The sequence below is a fragment of the Miniopterus natalensis genome, chromosome 11, assembly GCF_054644295.1.
Source record: "Miniopterus natalensis isolate mMinNat1 chromosome 11, mMinNat1.hap1, whole genome shotgun sequence".
NCBI lineage: Eukaryota > Metazoa > Chordata > Mammalia > Chiroptera > Miniopteridae > Miniopterus > Miniopterus natalensis.
Window position 1 is genome coordinate 72,166,360 of NC_142091.1, and position 23,600 is coordinate 72,189,959.

General features: G+C 38.7%; 1 protein-coding gene across 2 annotated transcripts in view; it reads left to right on the plus strand.

Moving 5' to 3' along the window:
* The window catches only part of RTN3 (reticulon 3), a 41,710-nt gene extending 20,141 nt beyond the window's left edge, over positions 1–21,569 (plus strand). Inside the window, exons 2-8 of one of the 2 annotated variants that reach the window (XM_087821938.1) lie at positions 1,136–3,214; positions 15,608–15,815; positions 17,692–17,830; positions 18,241–18,310; positions 18,780–18,826; positions 19,875–19,933; positions 21,280–21,461. In XM_087821938.1, the coding sequence (XP_087678064.1) occupies positions 1,136–3,214; positions 15,608–15,815; positions 17,692–17,830; positions 18,241–18,310; positions 18,780–18,826; positions 19,875–19,933; positions 21,280–21,325 (2,648 nt within the window). In that variant the 3' untranslated portion in view covers positions 21,326–21,461. Of the gene's footprint in view, positions 1–1,135; positions 3,215–15,607; positions 15,816–17,691; positions 17,831–18,240; positions 18,311–18,779; positions 18,827–19,874; positions 19,934–21,279 lie in introns of both variants that reach the window. The other variant, XM_087821936.1, reaches the window with a different exon arrangement.
* Positions 21,570–23,600: the final 2,031 nt, after the last annotated feature.

Genomic DNA, 23,600 nt, shown 5'->3' on the forward strand with positions numbered 1-23,600 from the left:
GTGCCCTGAGTGGGAATCGAGCCATGACCTCCTGGTTGGTTCATGGGTCTACACTCAACCACTGAGCCACACCAGCCAAGCTAGAAGGACATTTTCTGTTTTAAAAGGATTTCTGAAGTTAACTCTTCTTAGGAAGCCAATTTGTACAGTTCTGTTTTGGTTAAATTGGCAAGTTGGTGCAAGAGATTTTGGAACAGGCCAACTTTTTCAGTACCTTTAGTTTAAAATGTTGAGGCCATCTCTACCTGAGACCAGTCTTCCCAATGGGCAGAACAGAATAATTCTAGTCTGATTTTTAGGCTCAGAAGGGGGTTCACTGTATCTCCTGAAAATAAAAAAAAAACTGTTCACTTTTCCCCCCCCTCAGATTCTCAAACTGTAACAGTGGATTTTGTAGAAGTGGTGTGTTCTGAATTGTTCAGTTTACAGATAAGAGAATATTAGTACTTCATAATATCATATTGTTTTATATGGGTTGCTTTGTTTCTGTTAAATAGCTCTACCAAACAAAGGTGGGAAAACTTCCCCAGATTTCTCAGTCTCATTTCTTCTTTATGCTTTCCCTTTACAGTGGAAAAAGCAGACTGAAAAGCATTTGTCGTGAATTTTTTGTTGTTGTTATTTGCAGTCTGTAGCATGATGTGGCTTTTCTGTTTCTCCTATGACAATTTTATGCATGTCCTATAGGATAACTGTTGGCATTGTGCTGTTAAATATTTGTGTGTGTGTATATATACATCCTGTGTATATATATGTAATTTTAAAAATAAAAAGCATGCTGCTTGGCCTCACTAGCTAATGTGTAATTGTAGTTGGTAAACAATTTTTTTCTTTCAAATTCTAACCATAGAGGGATTGAGCTCTCTTTGCTCTAATGAGCCACCTTCAGAAATTAGAACTTCCTCCTTTCTTTCATCTTCTGAAACATGTAACACTGACCTTGCAGTACTACATGGAGAACAAAGCAAAGAGTTAGGCAGCCAGCCTGCTTTAGCCAAAGAAGGAAAAGGGAAAGACTGCTTGGCTCTGCTAGATGTGAAAGAGATGGAAAAGCCTCAGGGGACCAGTAAAGACGGAGCCAACTCCCCAGTTTCTGTTGCAGAAGGAGGTCACGGTAACCATCCTTCCATTCCAGCTGGTTTCCCAGATCGTCTTGCTTTTCTCTCAAAGGAAGTTGTTCAAATGGAGGAGCAAATAAATAAAGATCAAGAGTCCAAGAACCCACATGAGATACCAAGTAGGGATGACAAAACTGCCTTGGATGCTGATGACAAGTTCACTGTGCTCACTGCCCAGAAACCACACACTGAGCCGTCCCAGGCAGGAGGCATTTGCGCACGCTCCTTGTCCCCATGCACAGTTCCGGGAGCTGGGATCGCCGAAAAGGATTCCCCTGAGTCACCGTTTGAAGTAATTATTGACAAAGCAGCATTTGACAAAGAATTTAAAGATACATATAAGGAGAACGCAAATGATTTTGGTAGCTGGGCAATGCACACTGATAGAGAATCATCTGCAGACATTTCAGAGTCTAATGACAAAGTATTTCCACTAAGAAATAAAGAGGCAGGGCGTTACCCAACCTCTGCATTGCTTACTAGACAGTTTTCACACACAACTGCAGCGCTGGAAGAGGTGTCTAGATGTGTGAGTGATATGCATAACTTTACTAATGAGATACTGACTTGGGATTTGGTTCCCCAAGTGAAACAGCAGAGCGATAAATCTGACTATATCACAAAAGCTACAGGACTTGACATGAGTGAATATAATTCAAAAATTCCAGTTGTAAATCTTAAAACTAACACTCATCAGAAAATTCCTGTATGTTCTATTACTGGGAGCACTCCCACCACTAAGTCAACAGATGACTGGGCAGAATCATCTCTCCCACAAGAAAATGCTGTCATTGAAAAACCTATACCAGACTGTTTCAATTCCATAACAGACGCCAATATCAGAGGTGTTCGAGGCAATATGCAGAAACAAGATGACACACTTTCAGAGTTACCTGGGTCTCCATTTGAGAAATGTGTCTCTTTGGGTTCTGGAGTGGCCACAGTGAATGTGGTTTTACCTGATGGCCACCTGAAAGGTGAAATGAACTGGCAGAGCTCTGTGTTGGGAGAAGGGACAGAGGCCGATAGTTCTGGTGAGTCTGATGACACAGTAATAGAGGACATCACAGCCGATACTTCATTTGAAAGTAACAAAATTCAGGCTGAAAAACGTATTTCCATTTCTAGTGCTATTGTAAAAGCAGATGAAAGAGAAATCAAAGAGATTCTTAATTATAATAGGGAAACCAAAACATCTGAAAACTTTGAAGGGTCGATCAATGACTCTGAGCCAAAAGTTCAGCCTGATATTCTTAAAAGGAGTCCAGCTGGTATGGTGGCATGTTCCCAAGTACGCGATATGAACATCATGTCAGGAGATGTGAAACAGTCAGACAGAATGAGTGAAATTATTCCTGAAAAGTTTGTTGAAACTGAGGACCAAAAACTTCCTTCAGGAACATCTTCAAATGTTTTTAATGAGACAGGATTTTCACTAAATGTGACAGCCTCTGCCTATTTGGAGTCATTACATGGAAAAAGTATTAAAGATATAGATGATTCTTCCCCAGAGGACCTGATAGTAGCTTTTACAGAAACCAGGGAGAAAGGAATAGTAGATAAAAGTGAAGGAAATGCATTTGAAGCAACATCAAAGAAGACAACAGACTTCAAAACAACAACTCCTGTAGAAGTCTTGCATGAAAGTGAGTCAGGAGGTTCTGAAATTAAAGACATAAAAAGCAAATACTCTCAACAAAACAAAAAACCAAGTGGAAACGAGCTTCTGGATGTTTTCCCCATCCAAGGTACTTCAGTAGCATCTCTTGACTTCGAACAGGAACAGCTCACAATCAAAGCCCTTAAAGAACTGAATGAAAGGCAGGTTGAGAAGTCTGCTCCCACACAGGATAAAGTAGAATCTCCTTCTGAAGAAATACTCAAACAGACTTTCACATTTGCTCCAGAATCTTCTCATCCACAGGGATCACATGATGTCCTAGAATCCACAGATGTCAAGACTGGATCTGATATTGGGATTTCCAAAAAGCCCACTGTTATCAAAGAAGCTACTAGTGTAGGTTTTCTTTCCAGCCTTAGCAAGACTGAACTGGTAAACAAGCATGTCCTAGCAAGACTTCTGACAGACTTCTCAGGTAACCATTTACATTAGAAATACTGCATGTGGTTAATTCTGCTATGATTGATTATTTATCAGAGTGCCATTTTTCTTAGTCTCTGATTTGTATCACCAAAATTATGGCTAGGATAAAAACACACTGTAAATTTGGGGAAAGGTAGATTTTTTTTTTTTTTTAATGGTTGCTGGATTTGGTTTTCTTATACAAATATTTCCCAAAGCAGTAGACTACTTGTTAAAATTAATATTCTAAAATAAAATTTTTTTTACTCCAGTTTTTTCTAGGTTTTCCTTTCCTTATTGGTTGACCCTAGGGTGAACACTTTTTAAGAATATCTTTATGCTCTAACTTATTTACAAAGCTTATTTTAAATCTCCATAATAATAGCACTACTTAGCACTTGGGTTTTTGGCTTTGGGCCTTGAGAAATCTATTTGGCAATCAAAGATAAAGGAATCCCTGCTGGGATAGACAGTAAATGAAATTTTTAATTAATTTCATCTTATACCATAGAGATTTTATGCTCTGAAAGTAGGTAACCTGTATTTTAGTACTATTTTGTGAGTAATACTTAAGACAACTCATGAATTCTTCTACTTTGGACCTTATTTAATATTCTTCAGGCCAAACTCATTATATGATACTGGAAGCCCTTCCCCTTATCTTCTTTTTATTTGAATGATTACTTTCCTAGCAGTTGCCTTCAGTTAAATTACTTCAAATGCTATCTGTTCTGGGGTCTTGGAAAGTGTAAGAAAAAAAGGATATATAAGGCCCTCCAAAAGGACCGTCATCCTCAAAATGATACCAACTTCTGTACTTTATGGTCAGTGTTAGGTGCTATGTGGGCATCTATGGTTTTTCAGACTTTTGACAATAGATCCCTTTTTTCAAGTGAAATCATACAGGGAGTTACAATATTTAAAACAAAAATGAGATTGTTAGTATAAACTTATGTGTTTACCACTTGCCCTTTTTTCTGTAAGGTTTTATTATGCACAGAGTGGGGAGGGGCCTCAGTCCTTAGCAACTGGTTTCCTCTTCTCTTGCAGCCAGAACACTGCTCAGCTCCTCCCATGGGGGTGCCCCTCATAAGGAGTGAATCACACACCTCTCAGATCTTGTCCCTGACCACTTGCACTAACTTGATGTGCTTGGTGAGGTGTCCGAGACCCTGGCTGTGCCTCTGCTTCCTGACATTTTTGGTCACTTTGTGGCCATTGTTGAGGCCCATGTCCATAGGGTACTGCAGAGCCATGGCTGCTGTGGCAGAAGGGTACCATTTACCTTTTATAAAGGCATTTCCTGACTAAAGACTATGGGCAGATAACTTGATCTTCCTAAATGTTAATCCTTAAAATAGAGGTAATAATTTATAATAGTATTGTGAGGGTGAAATGTGAAAATACAAGTAACACAGTGCTTAGGACAGTAGATGTTCATTTAGCATCAAGTATAGGGCCTGGCTGGATAATTATTTGTTAATTAAGTGAATGAATTGTTAATTATCAATGAAAACATGGAGGCTTTATTATAAACTGAAAATTTTGAAATGGCGGTAAAGGATAGCTGTTATTTTCTGTTAATTGAAGATTATTGAACTTGGGTTTAGAAATGCTAAATTCTCATTGTTATTTTACTGTGTCTAGAAGTGTGACATTGAACAATTAAGTTACATCACCTTTTGGGGCTTCATTTTCCTTATCTGTAAAATGAGGATGTTGAAGTAGATGATCTTTATTTTTTAAATATGTTTTTATTGACTTTTAGAGAGAGAGAAGGGAGAGGGATAGAGATAGAAACATCGATAAGAGAGAAACATCATCGATCAGCTGCTCCCTACTGGAGATCAACCCTGAAACTCAGGCATGTTCCCTTACTGGGAATCTACTGGGTAACCTCATGGTTTCTGGTCTCAGACTCAACCACTGAGACACCCCTGCCAGGCAAAGTAGATGATCTCTAATATCATTTCAATAATATGATTCTCTGACTCTGGTGTATCTTAGGTTTCTTCATGAGTTGTTACCATTCTTACAGTAGTTCTTTTGAGTGATGAGGCAAATAGAAATTAGGATACCAGACCTCCAGTGTCTAATTCTCGCAAGTTCCTGCTTAGTGTGACTTTGGACAACTGGCCTAACAGGTTCAGCATCTACCTTGTTAATATGGTGATAATTATTTTGCCCTGCTTTATAGCGTTGTAGTAAATAAAGTTCTATGTACATATTAATTAGTAATTCTCAACTGAGTTATTTAGTGTGAGAAGTAAAAAGGGCTGTGGAAATTTAAGATATTTGTCACTGACCAAATTCTATGATTAGTAGATATTTTTAGATGATAATTAAGGAAGACCAGTATAATTAGACCAAGAAGATGACAGGTCTTTCTTTGTGGGTTTCAGAATTGAAAACCTTTTAAAATTATCATACTTTTTAAATAAATCTTTTAAAATATAAACTACTTCAGTAAGATGTATCAGTCTTTAGTTCTTTTCCAAGTGTAGAAGATGTACATTCACTAATATAGACAATATGTTAGGCCATAAGACAACTCAGGAAATTTAAAGGATTATGATAATACAAAATATGTTCTAAGACCATAATGAAATGAAATTTTAAAACAAGGAAAATAAGATCAAAAACTAGGAAAATTCCCAAATATTTAGAAATTAAGCAAATGCACTTTTACATAATCTATAGCTTAATGAAATCACAAGAAAAAATGTAAATGTTTTAAACTGAATGACAATGAAAATACAATACAGTATGTCAAATTTGGGGAACACAGTGCTGAAAGGGAAACTTACAGCTCTAAATACTTAGGTTAGAAGAGAAAAGTATCTAAATCCAATGATCTAAGGTTTTAACTTAAGAAGCTAGAAAAAGAAGACCAAAGTACACCCAAAGTAAGTAGAAGGAAGGGAATTATAAAGGTAAAAGCAGAAATCAATGGAATAAAAAAATTAACAATGCCAAAATTTTGTTTTTGGAAAAGATCAACAAAATTTGATTTCTTGATTAATCAAGGAAAAAAGAGAGCCCGGCCGGGTGTGGCTAAGCGGTGGAGCATCGACCTAGGATCCAGGAGATCGCGTCTTTGATTCCTGGTCAGGGCACGTGCCTGGGTTGCAGGCTTGATCCTCAGTGGGGCGGCAGGAGGCAGCCGATCAATGACTCTCTCTCATCATTGATGTTTCTGTATCACTCCTCCTTTCCTCTCTGAAATCAATGAAGACTTTTTTTTAAAAAACAAAAACTGGAAAAGAAGGTGTTAAACTGTCTCAGTTTTCAGGTGACATGATTGTGTGCATAGAAAACTCTAACAAATTTGCAAAGCAACTAGTAGGAGTAATAAGTGAATTTAGCAAGGTTACAGGATATTAGGTTAATACACAAAACTCAGTTTTATTTGTTATATACTAGCAACAAATAATCAGAAATGAATTTTTTAAAGTTTCATTTACAGTGGCATCAAAATCATAAAATAGGAATAAACTTAACCCCCCAAAATGTGCAAGACCTCTATACTAAAAACTACAAAACTGCAGAGAGAAGCCAAAGAACTGTCGCTAGGAGTAGAGCTATGCTGTGTTCATGAGATGGAAGCCTCAATATTGTTAACATCTCAGTCCTACTCAAATTCATCTATAGATTCAATACAATACAGAAGAATTTTTCTTTAGAAATTGACAAGCTCATTCTGAAATGTCTATGGAAATATGTAGAACCTAGCAAATACGAAGCCATCTTGAAAAATAACAAAATTGGAGGACTTGGAATATTCACATCAAGACATTATTTTAAAAGGGGGAAAAAATGACATTATAAAACTTCAGTAATAAAGACAGTGTGGTACTTGCAAAAGAGCCAACAGAGAGATCAAGGAAACAGAATCCAGAAATAACAAATTTAGCGAGAGTTTTATGCCTTTACCCATTCCATTAGGATTTCGGCACTGCATTTGGTATCTTTAATCGTATTCTTTATTAACTTGGTTCAAAAGTTTGCACTTTCACATCCACCTGGCTTTTCTGTTGGGTAAGGGCAGTCAATGCCATTTTGTTTTCTGTGCTTTATAAATCTGAAATTGAGGGCAAAGGGGATGATAGGTTATTTTAATGAATGAAAAACTTTTTTTCCTGACAGGAATGCTAGTTGGAAAGGGGTTCCTACAAATTTCTTTGACCTGCTGGCCAGGTGCATTCGTGGCTGTCTTTGACAGTGATAGCTTTGTATTCTGTCTTGATTCTTCTGTGCCATATCTTTAGTTAAGGATAAATCTGTAGCAGCCACAAAATTTGGATCTGAGTTTGTGAACACATCCAATGTGTCTTGCAACTCAAAAATGGCATCATTTACTTTGAACTATTCATATAAAAGTAACCAAAGAAAAATAATCTGTGTGAAAATGTCTGTATATTTACATAAATAATGGTTCATATAAAAAGTTAACTATCTGTTTCCCCTTTATTAATGAACAATTTTCCTTTTGTGGCCATAAATCCTTGTGTGTGTGTTTTTTTAAGTTCTTTCAGCCACATTTAAATTCTCTTTGACATGTACCATATATTTACAAATTTGGAAAAACCTAGTGCACGGAAGATAGAATATGTTGCACTGATCCTTTAGGTGGAGATTTATTCTTAAAAATGAAGTTAAAAGCTGATTGACTATTAAACTAGACATTTTCTTGCACACTTACTCGGTTTCAAAATAAGCATTTGAATAGCCTTTCTGCTTGAGAGAGTAGATTCAAGACAACTCACCTTTGGGAATGGCTGAAGTTGGAGTTAAATCAAGGGCTTCCCCAAAATTCAGCGATAAAAATCAGTGGGTAGAGAGAATCAACAAGGTTCCCTGCTGTTTTCTCTTAAAATGGCAGGGACCAGTATTTCTCCTTAACCTTGAGATTACAATTGGATGTGTTAGTGCCCCCTTTTGGTGTAAGAAGGGTACTGCAGCTGGCATCTTTTATTATGGGCAAGAGGTAGACATCCTTTAAAGTTTTTAAAATAAAAGGAATAAGGTCACATTATAGAAGATTTGAAAAATAATAGGAAGGAATCACTCATAATTGTACCAGCAGTATAAATACTCTTGGTGAATACAGACATTCTTTGATGCTTCATCTGTCATTAGCAAAATAAGATAACTGTGAAATTACTGCTTTTGCTTACATAAAGTTATAAAAAGTGTGTGTTATGTAATGAAATGGATTCTAAGAAATAAAAGGCATAATTAGTACAGCACAAGACTTGAAACATATTGAGACACAACAGTAGGTTTTTTGCATTTTCATAGGAATTTTAGAATCACTGTCTATTTTTACAATAAAAAAATACCTAAAAAAATTGTGATTGGAATTACATAGAATTATAGATAAATTTGGGGACAGTTAACATCTTAGCAATTTTTAGTCTTTTAACCATGAAAGCAGTCTAGTATTCTGTTAACTTTGGACTTCATTAGTTTCTCAACAGTGTTTTATAGATTTAAGTATACATGTCTTACACAACTTTGGCTAGACTTATGCCCAAGTGTTTTCGTATTCTTCATGCTATTTTAAATGGTATTTTTAACTCAGTTTCTGAGTGGTTAATACTAATATGTGGAAATATAATTGATTTTGTATTTTGACCTTATAGTCTGCAGTCTTGCTATACTCACTTTTTAGTTCTTACTGGATTCCATCAGATTTTCTGCATAGGCAGTTATTCCATCAGTGAAAAATGACAGCTTTACTTCTTCCTTTCCAGTTTGGATGTCTTTTATTTTTCCTGACTTATTATACAGACTAGAGACTCTAATACAGTGTTTAATAGGAGAGAACATCCTTGTCTTTTATTAAATATGTTAGCTCTAGGTTCCCTTTATCAAATTGAGAACAGCCCCGCCAGGAGTGGCTCAGTGGTTGAGCATCAACCTAGGATCCAGGAGATTGGGGTTCAATTCCCGGCTGGGGCACATGCCCAGGTTGCGGGCTCAATCCCCACTGGGGACGTGCAGAAGGTGGCTGATCAATGACTCTCTCATCATTGATGTTTCTATCTCTCTCTTTCCCTCTCCCTTCCTCTCTGTGAAATCAATAAAGATATTTTTTTTTAAAAATTGAGGACACTTTTTCTATAACCTAGTTTGCGGAGAGGTTTTATCTTGAAGGGGTATTGGATTTTTGTTAAATACCTTTTCTGTATCTTTTTAAATGACCATATAGTTATTCTTTTTAGTTTGTTGATATGATGAGTTATATTGAATGGTTTATGAATGTTAAACCAATCTTCATTTTTAAAAAATTTTTTTCCCTTAATTGAGAATATGTGTATTTTTTTAATTGATTTTAGACAGAAGGGGAGAGAGAGAGAAACACTGATGTGAGAGAGAAACATCGATCAGTTGCCTCTTTATGGTATGGGACAACACACCAACCAACTGAGCCACACTGGCCAGGGCCCAGTTTATCTATTTCTTGAGTGAGCTTTGGTAGTTTGTGTCTTCGAAGGAATTTGTCTGCTTCGTCTAAAATTGTCTAATTTATTAATATTGTTGATAATATTCTCTTATTTTTGTAATGTCTGTAGAATCTATAGGGATATTATTTCTCTCATTCTTAATATTGACAATTTGTGTATTTCACTTTTTCTTGATCAGTCTAGCTAGAGTTTTATCTATTTTGTTGTTATTCTCAAAGAACCAACTTTGGTTTTATTGACTTTGTTTTTTATTTATTTGAGAAAGATCAATTTGTTCTTCCACTTATTTATGCATTTATTGGTTGATTCTTGTATGTGCCCTGACTAGCTGGTTGTTCTGATACAACAACCTTGGCATATCAGGACAATGCTCTAACCAACTGAGCTACCTAGCTAGGGCCTCATTGATTTTTCTCTGTTGTTTTTCTGTTACCGGTTTTATTGATTTCTGCTCTGATTTTTATTATTTCCTTTCTTCTATTTACTTGGTTCAGGTTGTTCTTTTTCTAGCTTTCTAAGGTTGAAGCTGAGATTGCTGATTTGTCATCTTTCTTCTTTTCTAATATAGGCACCTTTATACTATGTACTGTTTTAACTGGATCCCACAAATTTTGATTTTTTTACTCAGTTTAAAATACTTTCTGATTTTTCTACTGATTTTTCTTTTTTGATTCATGGGTTGTTTAGAAAGTATATTGTTTAATTTACAAATATTAGGTGTTTCCCCAAGACTTTTCTGTTATTGTTCTTTCTGTAATTACCTTGTAGTCAGAAAACATAGAAGGGACTTGAATCCTTTCAAATTTATTGGGCCTGTTTCATGGCCCAGGATTTGTTTTATCTTGGTAAATGTTCCAATGAAAAGAATGTATGTTCTGTTGTTGTGTGGAGTGTTCAAGTCTTCTATATCCTTTTTGATTTTTTTGGCTACTCTTTCTACTAATTATTGAGAGAGGGTGTTAAAACACCTGACTATAATTGCATATTTTTCTTTTTTTTAAAAAAAAACCTTTATTGAAATATAGTTCACATACTGTGAAATTCATCTGTTTAAAGTGTACAGCTAAATGGTGTTTTTTGGTGTGTTTTTTTAAATCATTAACACCGTCCAATTTTAGAACATTTTAGTGCCCCCACCACAAAGAAACTCCATACCTGTTAGCAGCCACTCCTCATTTTCCACCATTACAACAACCCTAAACAACTATAATTTACTTTCTGTCTCTATAGATTTGTTTATTCCTGATGTTTTATATAAATGAAATCATATAGCATGTGGTCTTTTGTAATTGGCTTTTTGATTTAGCCTTAATGTTTTCAAGCTTTATTCATGTTGTAGTATGTCAAGCCAAATTCATTCCTTTTCATTGCTGAGTAATCCCATTGTATGGATATACTACTCTTTATTTGTGCATTCATTCATCAGTTGATAGATGTTCAAATTGTTTCCACTTTGTGGCTGTTATGAATAATGCTTCTATGAACGTTGGTGTGCACAGTTTCTTGTGTTGACATATGTTTTTATTTTATTTCTCTTGGGCATTTGCTGGGTCATATAATAACCACATTTAACTTTTGGATGAGCTGTCAGATTGTTCTCTGAAGCAGCTGCACCATTTTTCATTCCCACAGGAAGGTAGGCTCCAGTTTCTTCGCATTCTTACCAATATTTGTTATTGTACTTACTAGAGCCATCCTAGTAGGTTCATTGTGGTTTTGATTTGCATTTCCCTGATGACTAGTGATGCTGAGCATCTTTTAATGTGCTTATTGGCCATTTGTATATCTTTGGAGAAATTTCAGATCCTTTGTTCATTTTTCAGTTGGGCTAATTTTCTTTTTATTGAGTTATATATAATTCTTTATATAGCTGGACACAGATACTTTACCAGATACATACTTTGCAAATATACTGTTATTTTTTGAGTATCTTGTCACTTTCTTGGTATCATTTACAGCACAGAGGTTTTTAATTTTGATATAATCCAATTTATCTTTTTTTTTTCTTTTCTCTTTTGTCACTTGTGCTTTTGGTATCATATCTGAGAAGCCATTGCCTAAGGTCACAAAGATAAATAGTGTTTTCTTCTAAGAGCTCTAAGACACTTTCTCACTTTTCTGAAATAACCATTTTATATCTTAATCTCTCTCCGTAAACCTTCTTTGACCCCTGACCCCACCCAGCTAGTGATCTCAGCTCCTTTTTGTTGAGAAAATAGAAGCATTCAGAAAGAAGCCCCTCTTCTTCCAATCTTCAGGTCTGTGGGTAGGCCTGTGTCTCTTAATCCTGTTCACTGTGTTACAGGGTCAGCCTTTCAGCTGGGCTCTGGATCTTCATCCCTCCATTCTGGTCTTCACTGCTTCTGCCCCCACCTTGTCTCTTCCTATTTGTTTCTGCATATAATCATGCTTTAAAGTGTTTTTCCATCTTTAAAAAATGATCCCTTGGCTCCAGATGTCTCTGCTCCCCTTCAGAGCTCAAGTTCTTAGGCATTTTCTCTCATTGCCTCCATGTCTCACTGATTCCTCTTCAGCTCCCTCCAGATGCTCGTGTTCCCATCACTCCCCTGAACAGCTTTGATCAGATCACCATCTCCATGTTCCAAATTCAGGGTCACTTTTCTTCATTCAACCACAGCCAGATTAGCCAGTTTCCACACCCTCCTCCTCAGAGCACTCCACTCAACTCTGTGGTACCGCACTCTCCTAGTTAGCCCCCACCTCTCTGGTTATTTCCTCCGTTTCCTTTCACCAGTGCCTCTTCTTGAGTGAACTGCTAAATGTTGGAGCGCCTCAGAGGTAGGACCTGGGCCGCCTCCCCTGTCAGTACCAGGTAACCTCATCCATTTCGTGTCTCCAGGTCAGGCTTGCCCTGTGTGCTCCACACTGGTGGATCTGCCCGCCACTTTAGTAATGGATATCTCTAAACATGCATCCCAAAATTAACACTGTGTACTCTGCTCTTCCTCACCTCCGCAAATTACACTGCTTTTGCTCAGGCCCCACACTTAGGTGTCATTCATATTTCATCACCTTCCACATCCAGTCCATCAAGTTCTGCCTGTTCTGCCTCAAAAATATAACTCATATTGTCCCACTCATCTCCATCCTGCCTGCCCCCATCCTAATCTAAGTAACCATCAGCTCTCACTTGAACCCCCATATTAGCCTCCTGGGGAGCCTCTCTGTCCTCACTCTTGCCCCCTCCCAGTCCATTTGCTGTCTGCCGCAGTAAAAAGTTTCTCTCCTTAAAACATGTCTTGTTCTTCTGCTTGACATTCTCTAGTGACTTCGCATTCAGCTGAAGTAAATGCAAGCTCCTTCCCTTGCTCTGTGAAAGAGCCCCACGAGCCAGCCCAGCCTCTCCCGCGGCTCCAGCCTCATCTCATGCCACTCTCCCCTTCTCTCACTACAGATGCAGCTCCAGCTGGCCTTCTGACCTGTTACGCAGGTTGCGTACCGCACCCCTCTGGGGGCACCATTCATATGTGCTAACCAGTGTAGGTTTGAGTATTCCTTGGGACAGTTTCCAGCAGATGGCAGTAAAGTTCATGAGGACAGGGTGGTTTTTCTGATTTGCTGGAAGGTAGATTTACTTGCATTTAGCATCTGTCCCTTTTCCCTTCTCTGATACAGCATGTTCTTCTATTCTCTGGATCACAGCCTTATCCTCTAAGCATTTCTTTCTTGTTCTTTCTTTCAAACATTTCAGATTTAAATAGCAAGCATAGTACAAAAAACTCCCATATACGTTGGCCTAGTTCACCAGTTGTGAACAGTTGGTCACTTTTGCTTTATCACTCCTTCCCTCTTCTCTATAGATAGAGGTTTTCCCCCAAACCGCTCAAGAGCTGTTTGCAAAGATCTTACCCTTTTACCCCTAAATACTTTGGAATGTGTTTTTTTGAACAAGAATATTTTTGTTTTGTTTTATAGTACACTTAAATTTTTATCAAATTTAGGAAATTTAACACTGATACCGTATTTTTATCAATTACATAGTCCACATTCAAATTTTGTCAGTTTTCCCCAGGATGTTCTTTATAGCTATTTTATCCCCGTATCCAGTGTCCAGTCTGTGATCACACTGCATATGTGTTGTCAAGTCTCCTTTCACACTATTGATATTTTTTAAGAATACAGTCCGGTTGTTTTGTAGACTATTTCTCAGTCTGTGTTCGGTGTTTTCTCATTAGGTTCAGGTGTTATGTTTTTTGCAAGAATGCCATAGAAGTGATGTTGTGTCCTCCTCAGCACATTACATCAGGAGGCACATGGTATCGGTGTGTTCCATCACTGAGCATTCTGTGTTGAAACTGTTCTGTAGTTATATGAATGGTGACATACCTTTACTTGGACTCTGTCTATGGGAATTGCCCTCGTAAGTAGATAGTATTCTGTTCAGTGTTCCTGTTCAGTCAGGTGAGCCTGAGTTGCCTCCCATTTCTCTCTCTCCTTTGCAACCTCACTGTCGGACTCTCGACTTCCCCTTAGTGATCCTAATACCCACTGCTTTCTCCTAGTAGTTACATCCCCTAGCTGAATCTTGAACCCAGTGATTATTCTATACAATGAAGTATATCTTTAGTGTTTTCTTAGTTTCAAGTTAGGTTCCCTTGGCTCTAGCAAGTTGAGGCTTCAGAGAAGGGTATTGAAGCTGAATATAGGAAAGAAACTAGGTGGCAGTGGGTCAGCTGGAGTCAGATTCAAGTTCATTTTACCTTCAGTTGGTCTTCCAAGCCAGCTGCATGTTGATTATAGTTCAAATTTGTGTGGTTACTGTGTGTCATTTACAAAGCTAAGCTTTCTACATGCATTAGCCTTATATATTCCTTAAAACAACTCCAGGAAATAGATGTCACTTTCTTCATTTTATAAATGAGGAAACAGAAAGGTGGTTTTTAAAATGTTTTTATTGATTTCTGAGAGGAAGGGAGAGAGAGAGAGAGAAATATCAATGATGAGAGAGTCATTGATTGGCTGCCTCCTGCACACCCCTGCTGGTGATCGAGCCCGTAGCCCTGGCATGTGTCCATATTAAAGGTAATATGGCTAAAAATTACCAGGACTCAAACTCATGTTTCTCCAGCCCTTGTTCTTTTTTATATAAGCAAAGAATAGCACAGAAGAAACTTGGAATAGAGTTATTAGTGTTGAAGTCAGCCTTCACAGATTGAAAATCAAATGTACTATCATTGCTAGATTGGAGGTAATTGCTAGCAGTTTACACCCAGAGTTTTAGAGGTCTCTTCAGATAGAAGAACTTAGGTTTTTACAGTTTAGATGTCCCTAACAGCAAGACCCAGTTGCCGGGACAGTCTTGATTTATTACACCTATTTCCTAATAATTATTAATAGTATCCCCACTTATTTTCAAAAGTGTGGTGGTTTAATAGTGGCCCCCTATTCATAATCCTGAGTACCTTCAGTGTTACCCACCAGCGGACACTGGTGTTTCATTGTGACTAACACTAATAGAGCTTGATTTATTTTTATTCATCACTCTCTCTGCTCCCAGTCCCGTTCATACATTTCAGTTCAGCTTTGGTTTTATAGCTTGTCGACCCAGCTGACCTATATTCATAGTTTGCTTGGTTAACAGTTATCAAGATTTTACCACACTTGCTCTACCATCCTTTTGGCTAAAACGTTTGAAGTAAATGATACTTTACCCCCTTATACATCAGGAAGCTACCCCTAAAAAATAAGTTCCTATGTTTTTATAAACCTGTCCAGAAACCAGAGGAACCTTCTGCAGTATGAATTACCCCCCTGAAATAATGTGACTTTCACCTCTCAGATTCTCTGAAGCAGGGACCACCTGTAATTGCATGCTAGCGTCCTGCTTCTCGGGTGTGCAGGACGCAGCCAGAGAGCAGTCCTGGCCAGTGGCTCCTGGGTGTTTGTGTAACTTATGTCCCCTTTTCTTTTGACAGTGCACGATCTGATTTTCTGGCGAGATGTGAAGAAGACTGGGTTTGTCTTCGGCACCACGCTGATCGTGCTGCTTTCCCTGGCAGCTTTCAGTGTCATCAGTGTGGTTTCTTACCTCATCCTGGCTCTTCTCTCTGTTACCATCAGCTTCAGGGTCTACAGGTCTGTCATCCAAGCTGTACAGAAGTCAGAAGAAGGCCACCCATTCAAGTGAGTTGAAGGATCACAAGTAACATTTTACAGTTTAGTGATGGGGTTCACTGACACTGGGCAGGTGTAAAAGTCAGACCTGATGAAAAAATCAAGAATATAGTGTCTAATGCAGCTGGTTAGTGGCATGAAATAACAACTGGAAACCATGGCACCACCTTAAGAAGTGACCAGTTAGGAGCGAAGATCTTTTTGACAAGCTAGTCTCACACTTTAAGAGCAAAGCTGACTGTCTAAATTCCTGAGCAGGGTAGGGAACACAGCATCCAGGACAGCACTCAGCTAGATGGGGCCCCAAACACGTTTAAGCCCCACATAGTTAAATCTTAAAACGACTTTCAAATCTTGGTACTGAGGCTGCTTTCTTCGTAATATCAGAACTCGATGTGTTTTCCCTTGGTTTTATTACTGATTTCCTTTTTATCTCTCCTTTAGTTTTCTTAACACCAGGGGCAAGTCTTAATGAATGTAGGTCATGCATTTCTGGAATCCAGTTTCCAACTTTTCTGACTGTGCTGTAACTTTAACAATTGTATTCCTCACATTTTTCATCTGAAAATCTTAAACCATAAAAAGGGTTAACATTGGCAATGACAGTTTTTTATAAACCTGTTTCTCATAGAGAAAGAAACCGTGTTGTGACCTCTCAGAACTGTGACAGAATAGGTGTCTGGCTGTAGCTCTGGTCCTTGTGTTTTCTCTTGGTGAAAATAGGACTAATTTAAAACTATATGTGGCATTTGAAAAGTTATTACAGATTAGCTTTAACAAATTAATAGTTGTTGAATGAATGAGTGAATAAATTTTATTATTTTGCCACAAGCTCGGATGTCTTGGGGTTTTTCCCCCTTTTGAATGACACTGTTGTGGGTTTGTAAAATGTGTTTTGCTAAGTTGTATTAATTACAACAACTAATTTTTATAACTTTTGTATTTGGTAGTAAATATTTTTTTACTAAATAGGAAAGAAAAACATGCCTGTCACTGTTTTTTCCACAAGACTGTAGACTCTGTAAGGCAGAAGCAGTCTTATCTTTCCTAATATCCCAGCACCTTGCAGAGTGGTTCTCAGAAGGTGCTCAAAGCACTGAGTGAATGAACAGCGTACGAACAAATGGTTGCATCTTGAGTATGTAGGGCCTCTGGGAATAGACCCAGGTCTGTCTTTTCCTGTAGCTTCAGTCCTGTCAAACTCAATAGCTCCCCTCCTTTTTGTTTTGTATTATTATTATTATTATTATTATTACTATTTTATATCAAAACCAAGTATTTAATTTTTTAAATTTATCTTTATTGTTGACCCCCCCTTTTTGTTTAACAAATATTTTATAATGCCTCCTATATCATTTTGAAATGAAATAAGTAATATATCTATAAACAAAATTTTAAAAATCATAATTGTAATATAAAGGAATGATAAAATAGCCATGTATAATAAAATAGTATGTATTCTAGTCAACATATAATTGCTTGGAAATGACTACACCAAAAACAAAAACCATAATAAAACATCAGATACTTGCACCTACGTGTGTAATCTCCAGTAATGATTTTTTAATATGATGGTGGGGGTAATCTTAGTAAAGTTTAGCATAAACAAAATACAATTTTAGAAATTGAGGATATGTTAAAACTGTAGGGAAAAATGTCCCACACTTTGTGGACTATCCCACACTTTGTAAACATCTGACATCTTTGCCTCTGCCACTAAATGGCAGTGGTGCGCCCACCCCTGCCCCGTGACAGCAAAAAATGCCCCTAGAGATTTCTTAAATGCACCCTTCGGGGAATTTCACACTCTAAAGAACTGCTGTGCTAACAAAAAGGTCTTTTCCTTCCATGTCAAATGCCTGACTGTTGTTTCTTCTTCTGGAAGAGCCTACCTGGATGTAGACATCACTCTGTCCTCAGAAGCTTTCCATAATTACGTGAATGCTGCCATGGTGCACGTCAACAGGGCCCTGAAACTCCTTATTCGTCTCTTTCTGGTAGAAGATCTGGTTGACTCCTTGAAGGTTAGTTCTGCTACAGTTTTGGTGGTGAGGCTGAGGAAAACCAGAGACTAGGTAATAATTCAGAGGAAAAACAATAAATAGGGTTTCATCAGATAAAAAAAATTATATGCTTATCTCCCTCAGCCTGTGAAATGGGGATAGGAGTCAGTGGAGGCCGCATCTCCTGCGCCTGGAGAACTGACATTAGGACAGGAGTAATGTAATTGACAGGAATGGGCCTAAGAGAACTACAGAACTCTCTTATGCACTCTCAAATGTCTTGTGCAAATGGGATAACCTTCATTTGAAATAACTTATGGCATACATCACTGAATTTATGGAGACTTAATTAGCTAGAGGAAAATGGCATCGGTTAACCTGAAATTTGTTATAATTATTCCTGCTTAACCCCCTGATGTTGGCCTTCACAGCTGGCTGTCTTCATGTGGCTGATGACCTATGTTGGTGCCGTTTTCAATGGAATCACCCTTCTGATTCTTGGTAAGGTGGCAAGGAAAACGTCTCCATGCTCTTAGAAGTAATTGGTAAGAGTAAGAGCCAAGAGAATGCCCAGCATGGCTCCACTCCTTCTGTATGGCCCAGCCTTTAACATCCAGAGAGACCTGGAACTAGATATTGAAGGAACCTGTGTGTGTGGCCATAGGTTTATTAAATAGTCCTAATTTTAAAAAATAATATCAAAACAGCTAGAAGCAAAGGAAAGTCTAGATTTGATTTAAATATGGGGATCTTTTTGTAGAAGTCATTTTCATAATTTGGAAATTATCTGTGGTAGCCATTGTACCTGTATCTAACTCCTTAATTGAGAGATCTAGCCAGAATTTCTCATATTGAAGATCTGTGTTTCCCTGTATTTCATGGGGGGCGGGATATCTATGTGTTACTTGAGTCCTGAGACTTTGTAACTGTCTCACACTTACACTTGCCATGTCCCATGGTTCTCTTACAGCTGAACTGCTCGTTTTCAGTGTTCCAATTGTCTATGAGAAGTACAAGGTAAGCTTTGGCCTGTTTCAAATTAGATATGCCAGTTGATGTGTGATTAGTTTTAGTTCATTTTTTAGGTGTGAAAAATTCAGAGCAATCTCTCCTAACTATTTCTACAGTCAGATTTTATAAGCCAAGTACCTATAAGAAACTGGTAACAGTGGTTTCCTCTAAGTAGAGAAACTGTCTAGGAGAGATAAGGGTAGGGAGACTTACTTTTTACATTTTGTTGTGTCCCTTTTGTGTTTTTATCACATGGCTGCATTATCTGTTCAAAAAAATGTTTAAGTAAATAAAAGCTCATGTCTAAAAAGAAACTAAGGCTAGTATGGGAATCCATTGGTGTGAACAGGTGTTTGCACTGTGGAATGGTATATACAGAATATACTAGATTTATGAGGTTATTCTTTACGGATTAAGTCATCCATCAACAGACTTTATGTTTTTTTGGTATTAAATGAATTAGTCTTACCCAGGAGCCAAAATACATTTATGATTACAGAAAACAGATGAGACACGCATTATCTAGTATTCAGAAAATGCTATTATAAGTCTGGTGTCTCTAAAGGAAGCACCTAGCAAGTTAGACTTATACCTCTGCAGAAGAAATTAGTGAGTTTTACTGCAACTGAGTATGGGGTGCTTGTAGCATAATTTGAAGTCTGAAATCTGGAGTGTTTTTTTTTTATATCTTTATTGATTTCAGAGAGAGGAAGGGGAAGAGAGAAACATCAATGATTAGAGAGTCATTGATCGGCTGCCTCCTGCACTCCCCCCTGCTGGGGATGGAGCCCGCAACCTGGGCATGTGCCCTGACTGGGAATCGAACCTCGATCTCCTGGATCCAAGGTCGATGCTCAACTGCTGAGCCACGCCCGGCCAGGCTGAAATCTGGAGTTTTAACACCTGTAAAAAAAAGCTGGGCATTATTTTTCATTTTCCAGAATATTCAGTAGTGTTTTTTAAAAAATAATTACAGTTGACAAAAGAACATTGCTTTCAGGAAAATTGTTAATCTGTGTGTTGCCACAACTGAGTCACTTTCCTTCCTTTAAAGACCCAGATTGATCACTACGTTGGCATCGTCCGTGATCAGACCAAGTCGATTGTTGAAAAGTAAGTATGCTCAGGTTCCACATTTCATCATATTGTGTGCTTTTACCCCAGTGATTTTTAGTCCCCTGTGTAAAATGCTGATGCCAAGTTTTCACCCTGAATAAAAACCTTGGTTAATAGTTTGATTTTACAAGAAATTATTTCATCTCTTTTAAATAATCTTCATCCGAGGATGTTTTATTGATTTTTTTTTTATCGAGAGGAAGGGAAATGGGGGGGAGGGGGGAAAGAAACATCAGTTGGTTGGCAACCTTTCAGTGCACAGGACAACCCACAGTGCTCAACCAACTTAGCCACTCTCCGGCTAGGCTCTTCAGATATTCTTTAAGAAACAAAACATCAGCCCTGCCCTGTCAGCACATGCCCTGGATGCTGCCTTGATCCCCAGTGGGGGGGGTGGGGGAGGCAGCTGATCCTCTTGCATAGATATTTCTCTCTTTCCCTCTCCTTTCCTCTCTCAAAATCAGTAAAAATATTTTTTTTAATAATAATAAAAAGGAAACAAAACATCAGTTAAATCTACCATGTGTATCAGTCCCTTTCACACGCCAGATTTTAGTGCTTTTTCTCACTTTAATAAGAGGAAACTGTGACTATGTCCAGACAGCTGTGGCTTGATGCTATGGTCTTTATCAGCTCTTTTTGGGTGTACATTGGAGCTAAAACCAGGCAAGGACGGTTAACACAAAATATATATCTAGTTGCTGATCATACCTGATTTTGAAATATGGTCATAGCTTACTTGGCTTTGAACCTAATGTCTTGCCTAGCAGCGCTGGCTGACTTGGCCCCCTGCTGTGGGGTATAACACTGTGAGGAGTAGCTTTCACATTAGCTGAGGGGTGTGAATGACCTTAGTCATAGGGAACCTTAACAAACAAAATAAAGTGTTTGGTATCCTATAGGGAGCTGGGAACTATTGCCAGCTCCTACAGTTTTTTACTAGTCTCCTTGACTCCTGGAACCGCTGACTTCTGGTTCCTTTTATGGCACCAGTGGGTGACCTGGCATTTCCAGAGAAATGGGTTCTTCCACTGCCAGCGCGTAGAGCGCAGTCAGCAGACATGCCCAGATACCCTTTTCTCCCTGGAACCCCCAGTGAAGGACCCATGAGGTTCTGGCAGTGAAGGGGCAGGCAGCAGGCTTGGTGGCAAGGACAGGGCATGGATCTTGGCGGCCCCCTCACCTTACCCCATGCCAGACTCTCTTCATCCAGGGTAAGCTCTCTGGAAATGGGAGGATGTTTTCACGCTGCTCCAGCAAGTCCAGGACTGTCCTCTAGCATCACTGTGAGAATAAAAACCTAAAACTAATGTTTGCTTTTACCTTTGTTTCCCCCTCAATAGGATCCAAGCAAAACTACCTGGAATCGCAAAGAAAAAGGCAGAATAAGGAAACCAGAAATGCAGTCACTAAAACCCCATTAATAGTTATAACTGGTGACTTGTACTATGAAGGAAAGTGCTCAGTGTCAGCTTGAGCCTGCATTCCAAGCTTTTTTTTTTTTAATTTGGTGTTTTCCCCTCCTTTCCCTTTACCTGCAGTATCAAGCACAAGAATTGTTGGACTGAAAAATGAACTGATATCTTAGAACCCAAGAGAATAAAGACAGAATCCGTTGAGTAGGATAAAGCAATACCTTAATGGTGGTGGAGCCTTTACATGTAGCTTGAAAGGGGAAAGATTGGAGGGGAAAAGTGAAAAAGATAAAACACCCTCCCGGGCTCTTCTATTTAATTTCAAAGCTATGTAATTTCCTTACACTGCGTCCTGTCATGATTTTGCCCTTATCTGCAAGTTAAGGAATAATGGTTAAGTTGTCTGGGGACAGGGGAATTCCTTCCCGCAGGTTTGGGGGGTTTTGCAGCCCTCGATCCCATCTTCCTGCCCCACAATGTGAGCATCTTACTCCTCGTGTTCCTCTTCGCTTATAGATGCACCTTTCAACCCTCGGAATAACTTATAGGTGATAGGAATAACTCCTGGTTACCAGAATGCCATCTGATAGCCAAGAACGGAACCAGAAAGTGGCACTGGAGAGGGCGTCAACAGGAGCACTGCCGTGAGCACTGCTCCCTGCCACTCGTCCCGAGGAAAGGGGAGGCTCCACCATTGGGAAGATGGTGTCTGGGTCATTTTGGACACCAGTTCTGAGCTTTAGTTTGAGAACTCATTCCTGAATGTGCTTTCCTCTCTCTTCCCTACCCACCTCACCTCAAGTTTAATAAATACAGTTGTACTTTTCTTATTATGAAATAAATGTCTGTAACTGCTGTAAACTTGTTAGAGAAAAAAAATAACCTGCATGTGGGCTCCAGTTGTTGAGTTGTGATCCTGTATCAGTCCGGGGGGGGGGGGGGCACATTCTCAAGAGAAGAAACACAAAGGCTTTCCCCTTTTATCTTTTCCCTACAGCTTCTCCTGCACAGGCTGCACCTCTAACCTGTGCGCATCTTTTTACCATGAGGACCACAGCTGAGCTGGCTTGGGAGGAGGTGGTGTGTGCCTGTAGTTGAGACCACAAGTTAGTGTAGGGAAGTGATTTTGGGGTTCATAGGGAGTTTTAATTTTGAGGCTAGCTTCTGGGTGTGTGTCATGTTTTGAGGGCTTCTTTCATTTTTCAGGCACATAAAATGTCCTAGCACCTTTGCCATGGCCCAGGGTGCTCCTTTTGAGAGTGTTTTCCAGGAAGCTTCAGGTAAGGGTGACCAGGCAGTGTCAGATGGTGTTGACGGGCTCTGTGCACAATTAAAAGACGATAGAACAGCTCACACTGACATCAGATGGAGGGCAATGGGGAATCTTGGATTCCCGTTTGAGACTGATACATGGCTTCCTCCCCTTCCAACATGAAAATTCAGTAAACTGGAAAGCCACCTGGGAGTTCTTGTAACTCACGGTAACCCAGAAGGAATATGCGCTGGTGACTTTAAAGTAAGGGCTGCGCTCTTTGACAGTCCCAAGGACTGCAACTCTTTAGAAGGTAGCAGAAGGGAAGTTTCTGTGTTTTGGGGAAAATTACTTAGGAATTTAGATGAGTAAAAGGTATCCTTGCCTTACTCAATTCTCTTACTTTCTTAGCCCCCTTTCCTGTTGAAATTGTTAACTGATTTCATGTCATAGTATAGAAAATGCATTCTCCAGCCCCATCCTTTGCCCTCCCAGGAAGTCACTGCACTGATGATCTTTTTGGGCTTCCCCTCCAAAGGACCTTTGTCTGCACTGGAAGCCCCCACACTTAGCTCTTTTGTTTTGTTAGTGCTGTGTTTAGATAATTGGACAGATCTTTGTGCCACACAGGAAATTTTTTTTTTTAAGAAAAACCTATAGATGAAAAATTACTAATGAAACTATGCGTGTGTGTGCGTGCAACATAAAAATACAGTAGCACCTAAAGAGCTTGAATCTTGGTTCCTGTAAAACTGCAAATTGATGTATTAATAAAAATTTTAAAAAGTCTGCGGTGTCATTCTGCTAACTTTATTCTTTATACACAGTTTGGATAAAGTAAGAACCAAACAAGGCTTCCACTGGCCCCCATCCCCACTCTGCTTTTGAGGCTTTAAAAAGCAACCAACAGTTGATATCGGTATTGGTGCCCAAGATTGTATAATTTCCATAGTAGAGCAAGGATGTGCATTTGGTTTCTGAAAGAAAATGAGAGCCC